The sequence below is a fragment of the Dendronephthya gigantea genome, unplaced genomic scaffold (genome assembly GCF_004324835.1).
Source record: "Dendronephthya gigantea isolate DGI-Jeju-01 unplaced genomic scaffold, DenGig_1.0 000105F, whole genome shotgun sequence".
Classification (NCBI taxonomy): Eukaryota; Metazoa; Cnidaria; class Anthozoa; order Malacalcyonacea; family Nephtheidae; genus Dendronephthya; species Dendronephthya gigantea.
Window position 1 is genome coordinate 570530 of NW_021163115.1, and position 5927 is coordinate 576456.

At 36.6% G+C, this 5927-nt stretch overlaps 1 protein-coding gene across 1 annotated transcript; it reads right to left on the reverse strand.

The window, feature by feature from the left end:
• Positions 1–4218: 4218 nt before the first annotated feature.
• Positions 4219–5362, reverse strand: LOC114534731 (venom prothrombin activator oscutarin-C non-catalytic subunit-like). The gene is made up of 2 exons (XM_028556198.1): positions 5051–5362; positions 4219–4365 (listed from the first exon to the last, which is right to left on the reverse strand). Exons 1-2 carry the CDS (start codon positions 5360–5362, stop codon positions 4219–4221), a joined length of 459 nt encoding a protein of 152 aa, XP_028411999.1.
• Positions 5363–5927: the final 565 nt, after the last annotated feature.

Genomic DNA, 5927 nt, shown 5'->3' on the forward strand with positions numbered 1-5927 from the left:
AATTAGACGGGAAAAGTTTAAAGGAAACCTGCAGATGATATAGACTCGATCGTCTACTATTACCTCTACTACAACTGGCTGCTTGTACTACATATTTACATTAAACGTTGTATCTGCAGTGCGTCGCCGTGACAACTAGCTGCGTTTTTACTCCTATAGAGTTTTCCTTCTTTAGCTTTTAAATATCCTAACAAATTAAAATAATAATTTCTGTTTTTTCTAACCTACCGCTTCAACGTCATACATCAAAATCCAATCTCCTGTCAAATCGCTACTGATATTGGTTATATTGGTCAGTTGACAATTTTCAACATCTTCTGTTGTTCTGTAATTGAATCCAACACACTGAGCTTTGTCTTTGCAGTAAGATAAACATTCTAACACGACAACTGGAGTGGTGATATGGTGTCTTGATATTATCTCATGTGGGGACAGTGATGGACCACCTAAGATTTAAAACTTTAACAATAAATCAAAAATTCAACAAATTCTCTCGAGGAATTATAATGAAACGCTAATGAAACACTAACCCGTTGTGACGATGTAATTTTTCTGTCCACATTGGTTTCCATAAATGGTTGCAATAATTGCAAGCAAAAGCAGAGACACTGTAACAATTTTGAGCATGATTCACTTTGACAAATTTAAAGCTATCACGGATCTGTGAAATAATAGCAAGTTTTACAAGCTTGTATGAAAATGCTAATACGAAAAACACCTGCATGTGTCGCTTTGGCAATAAACCTAAATGAGCGTAGTCATAATATATTAAAAGTTCAATTTGCCTAAACTACTTTCTATTTTAGTTTATATGAAGTCACCCACAAATCGTTAGCGATGTCAAACACTTAACATTACCAGAAATTATTGTCGCTTGTGTGCTAGCTATATATAGTCTGCATTCAATTCAATAGGCGCATTCGAGTTTTCCTGTAAAATAAATTGTGTCAAAATATAAAACGTCGCAACGTCAGAGCCACAGATGGATAAAACAGCTGTTTAGAGACGTTTTGGTTTATCGGAATCTTTTACTTTGGGTATTTCTCATGCAGTCTTATAAAATCGCTCACATTCATAGAACGTGTAACATGCCAAGAAATTTTGTTCCAGATGTTGTTTTTCCTATTCCTGAGATATATTTTTCTTAATGGGCCACTTTTTTTCCGCAGTCACTTTAAAAATATTATTATATAAGGCAAGCGTCACTTCCGGTGAAATGGAAATCAGTGATTGGCTGAGAGGAATTTTCAGCGGTGCATTACTTTCCCGTAATGGACCGGCGTTAGCGGTGATGTATTACCAGGCGGGAAAATTCTAAATGAAAAAGGCACAAATAAATGCTTCTTCATCCACTTCTAGTAGTTACTGTCACCTGCAACAATGACATTAATTCACGTATATTTAATTGTTCAGTAAAGTTCCTATTTTATACATGCAGCTACTTTATTTTAATCTTTTTCCTTATGTGTCGGAAACAGAAACATGAATGAATAATGAAATGAGATGCCTCATAAACTACTCTTGAGTCTCGTCGTATGAAAGTAAAAAAAAGCTAGCTTCAAGGTTCTCTCATCAAAACACAATCTACACAAAGATGGTGTTTGGTTTTATCAAAACACTCACCACCAGCCAGTAGCGTAGCTAGCCTGTCGATTTGTCCAGCTATGCTAATATATTTGTGTTCACTGCAACGAGCTAGCGCGATTGGTCTCCGAACTGAGAGAATCCAAATTCAATATGATCTTCCATTATAAAATGAAAAATAAACAGACTACGAACGGGCAGAATGGCAATCCATAACAAAATTCTTTCAAACATACAACATCTTATTTATCTTAACAAATCCTATATATACTGGCTCGTCTGGCCGCGCTGGATTTAGTTTAGTTTTATAACAGATCATAATTGGATACATTAACTTTTTTAAAAAAGAATATATAATATTATCTCATATCGGCAAAACCCATGGTGAATATTCATATATCCAGTTTTGCCTTTTGTAAGTGCATTAGCTTAAAATAGAAATCTCTCGGGCGAAACTGAATATAGCTATGAATATTCACCCCCCTCCAATTATCGCTCTAGTTACGCCCCTGAGTATGATAGCAAGCTTGTTAATATTTCATACTGGTTTGACAATGGCTTTGAAATAAAGTCGAAATAGCATCTTAAAATTCTTGTCTTGCTGTCTATAGCTCATATCTTGAGTCTGTTAGATATCCTTTTTCGGAGTACGTTTTTTCTTGTATTTAACTTTTTAATCAAAGCAACATTTTATTGTATGTACATGAGTGTTATATATAGAGTTTTACGCCACCCAGAAAACGAATCGTATTTATTTTATATAAACACACACAATATTATTTTCGGAAGCCAATCAAAAGCCTCGTGTAGTCGAAATAAATTCCACGCATCCATATCATATTCTCTAGTTATTGATTCCCAAAATTATTTTTCTGTTTGTCTGGTCCAAATTCCGACTCGAGGTTCGACAAGTGAGGTTCCCCTCCCTCCTCTTCCCCTTCTCCTACCCTCCTCTTCGCCTCCTTCCCCCCTTTCCTCCTCCCCTCCTCCTCCCTCCTCCTCCTCCTCCTCCCTCTCCTCCTCCTCCTCCCTCCTCCTCCCTTCCTCCCCATCCCTCCTCCTGCTCCTCCTCCTCCTCTCCTCCTCTCCTCCTTTTCTCCTCCTCCCTTCCTCCTCCTCTCCTCCTCCCTTCCTCTTCCCCTCCTCTTCCCCTCCTCCCCCTCTCCTCTCCTTTTGCGCCACCTCGGTCCTCTGCTGTTATACACGGGATAAATAATACTATTGAAACGTGGCTATCTTAAGCTCTCTATTATGACGTCTAACTCACTTGTTTAAGGGGCACTTCTTAAGGGGTACACTTACATGGCGAGAAAAGGAGCCTCGAAAAAGACCTGTAAAGGAGGTTTGTTGAGACATTATTCTTAAAAGACCGTAGACGCAGTTGTTAGAGAAACAACTGATCTGAGATGATGATTCGATCATGACGTCAGGAGACAGCTAGACAAAACGGTCTGCTTAGTCATTTGCCGCCATCAATTCTTACTATAGTATGGTATAAAGCGCGCCAAATTGAAATTTCATTTTGCAATAATTATTTCTTTTTGACTTGGCGATGGGAAGAAAATGTTTGGCAGGAGCAAATTCGCAACTCTATCATTTTATTTTCCGCTTTTTACAAAAAATTGCAACCGAACTCTTAGTCATACTAATTCTAACGTCCTGGGGTGATTTTTTCATTTTTATTGTAAAATTGCTTAATGGGCGAAGGAAACCATAATTTAATATGGTCGAGGATCTAACATCTGATTGGTTGTTTTTTTACTTACATCAGCTGGAATATCTGCATTGACTTCGTTCAAGTGTGACAATTAAAAATTGTGAGTTAGACATGCATGCGCACGGGCGAAAAATTAGAATTTGTTGTGTCCTAGGTTGCAGCTAATACAAATATTTGTGCGAGAAACCTGGCAAATCATGGAATGAAAGAGTAGGCTAAAATTCTCCCCAGAAACAGGATTTCCTTTCTACTTTCCCTCTGGAACAAATGAATAGAAAATAGCTGATTGGGAAAAATGCGACACAATAATATTTTTAATGTACAAGTAATTCGGACGCAAACTATTTGGACGGTTTGAAGGGACAATTGATTACAAATGACTACATTGTCCCTCTCAACAGTCCATAGATACTTTGCGGTTCGCGATTAGACCCAGTACCCTGATCGATTGGGAAATGGTTAATTGGGCCAATACGTGTGGGGCGAATTTATTTAAGTACAATAATATTTCAATGTACAAATGATTAGGACGCAAACTATTATTAATCTACAAATATGCATGCAAAATGAAAACATGAGCAGCTCCACAACGTTGAAGATTGGTGGCAACGGGTTATTGCTCTCCAGGTGTCACCATGATATGGTCCAGCAAGAAATATGTTCAAAAGAACGTCTGAAACGGCTTTTTATCGCCAATCTATCTATATAAGACACTGCTTCTCAAATTATCTATCTACGGACACCGAAGAAGGGAGGGGAGGTATATATATTGTAATAGAGATCCCGTTATTTATATTGTTGCACACTACATACAATATGTACTGAAGATGTATGATCGTTTATATATTAAAAGCAGGAGAAGACCGTGCAGACCTTATTGATATTCAACTTAAATCGTGCAAAAGGTTTTGCAAAAATTAATTTTCATGACAACCATAAAATTCAACTCTCATTGAGATATGTACATTCCAAGCCGTTGGATAAATGCGAATGAACCGAGCAGAAATATGAGGAATCACCGTGTGATAGACAGTGGAATTAATGTCGCTGTTTCCTTGGAATTCCTGTAGATGTGAAAAAAATATTTGACACTATTGTAATGTCGTATTACAGCTTGCATCATCATTTATTTTTAATTCATGCAGCATTCAGAATTGCACGTAGTACATTTTGCTGAAATATGCGACCAAAATTTATAATCGTGGCGCCACCCTTTTCTGCAGAGGCTTTTGTGTATGTTTCAAAATGAGTATCGAGGAGTCACGCAGGTGCGGTTTGGAAAATAAAATTTGAGAAACCTCAGTGCCAATTTATAATATACTAATGTGGCGTCAAATTACAATATTAGTATTGCGCAGTTCTATGTAGTTTGGTCGCAATGCATATTAATTCTTTCGTATATTAGAAATTAGATCGCGGTTGAGTAATTTTAAGGTTATTCCATTTCCTAGGGATTTTTAATTATTTTAATTGGGCTAAAGCATTTTATGAAACTTGAACACCTTTCAAGTTCCCATGACACCAAATTTAACCCCGAATGTTTATTTTTGCTTTGTAAAGAAAAATTTGGAATTTTTTTGAATTTTAGTAACTCTCCTCGCACTCACAATATTCTATTTTGTTTAATATTCAAATATCACCGTTGTGACATCACATCAAATGATAAGATTTATGAGGAGCGTCAACGTCTTGATGAATACGTATCCTTGCATGCGTATTATTTTTAATGATTCAAAATTAGAATAATACCTTGGCTGTTCCATTTTGTAAATATTTCTGAAATTTTTCCCCATCTTCACTGGAAGAAACGATGTAGCTTTTTACAAACTGATTATAACTGTTGCGTCCTTGGGTACTGATTCCTGTTACCAGAGTAAATCTTTGAAAATCAACCTGAAACCACTGGTAACGATTATTGTACCTGGATGTCCATGCCCCTGTTCTTCCATCTCGCGGTGTGAAATTTAATCTTCCATTAGCCGCCCGATGTTTTGTAGTCCATTGGCTTTTAGCCGTGATTTGTTCATCCTTAATATCACCATTTTCCATTCCGAGAGCCATTTTGCACGACGCTGTATCAATAGAAATAAATGTTGCATTTGTTGGTAATTTTGAATCGATTTTTTTTATACCTCATAGTTAGTGACGTCTTTATTACTCAGGGAAGTGACGTTCCCATATAACATGATTTTCCGACACATTCGAAACAAAATCATTCTTTACATCAGTGATTTGAAATTGATGGGCATATTTATGGAAAAGCAATATCATGCGACATCAAATCAATGTAAAAATCAAATTAATTACATAATTATTGCATTTGGGTGACATTGGATACTTTATTTGTCCTACTAAGAAGTTTTATTCTGGTTCACCTCTATGGTTTACCTCCGGGAAAGACTTAGTGTAGTGTGGACACACTGAAAACAATGATCTTATTCACACCTCATGAACAGGTCTTGCCTCTCGTGTTGAATGAGTGAAATACATACACTGTTAGCTTGTACGCAACGGTTCTTAGACCAAAGTCGGGTATTGAAGAATTTAATATTATCAATAATCATTACAAAACAGACCTGATGAATTTCTGCTGTTTTCTTCCTTATTCTTTATCTATAGAAAATTC

What these genes read in the sequence shown, in the direction of transcription:
- LOC114534731 (XM_028556198.1), bottom strand. Translation starts at nt 5,362, where the DNA reads ATGGCTCTCGGAATGGAAAATGGTGATATTAAGGATGAACAAATCACG. An exon ending in TACAAAATGGAACAGCCAAG is followed by an intron (nt 4,366 to 5,050) that starts GTATTATTCTAA and finishes TCACATCTACAG; the next exon opens with GAATTCCAAGGAAACAGCGA.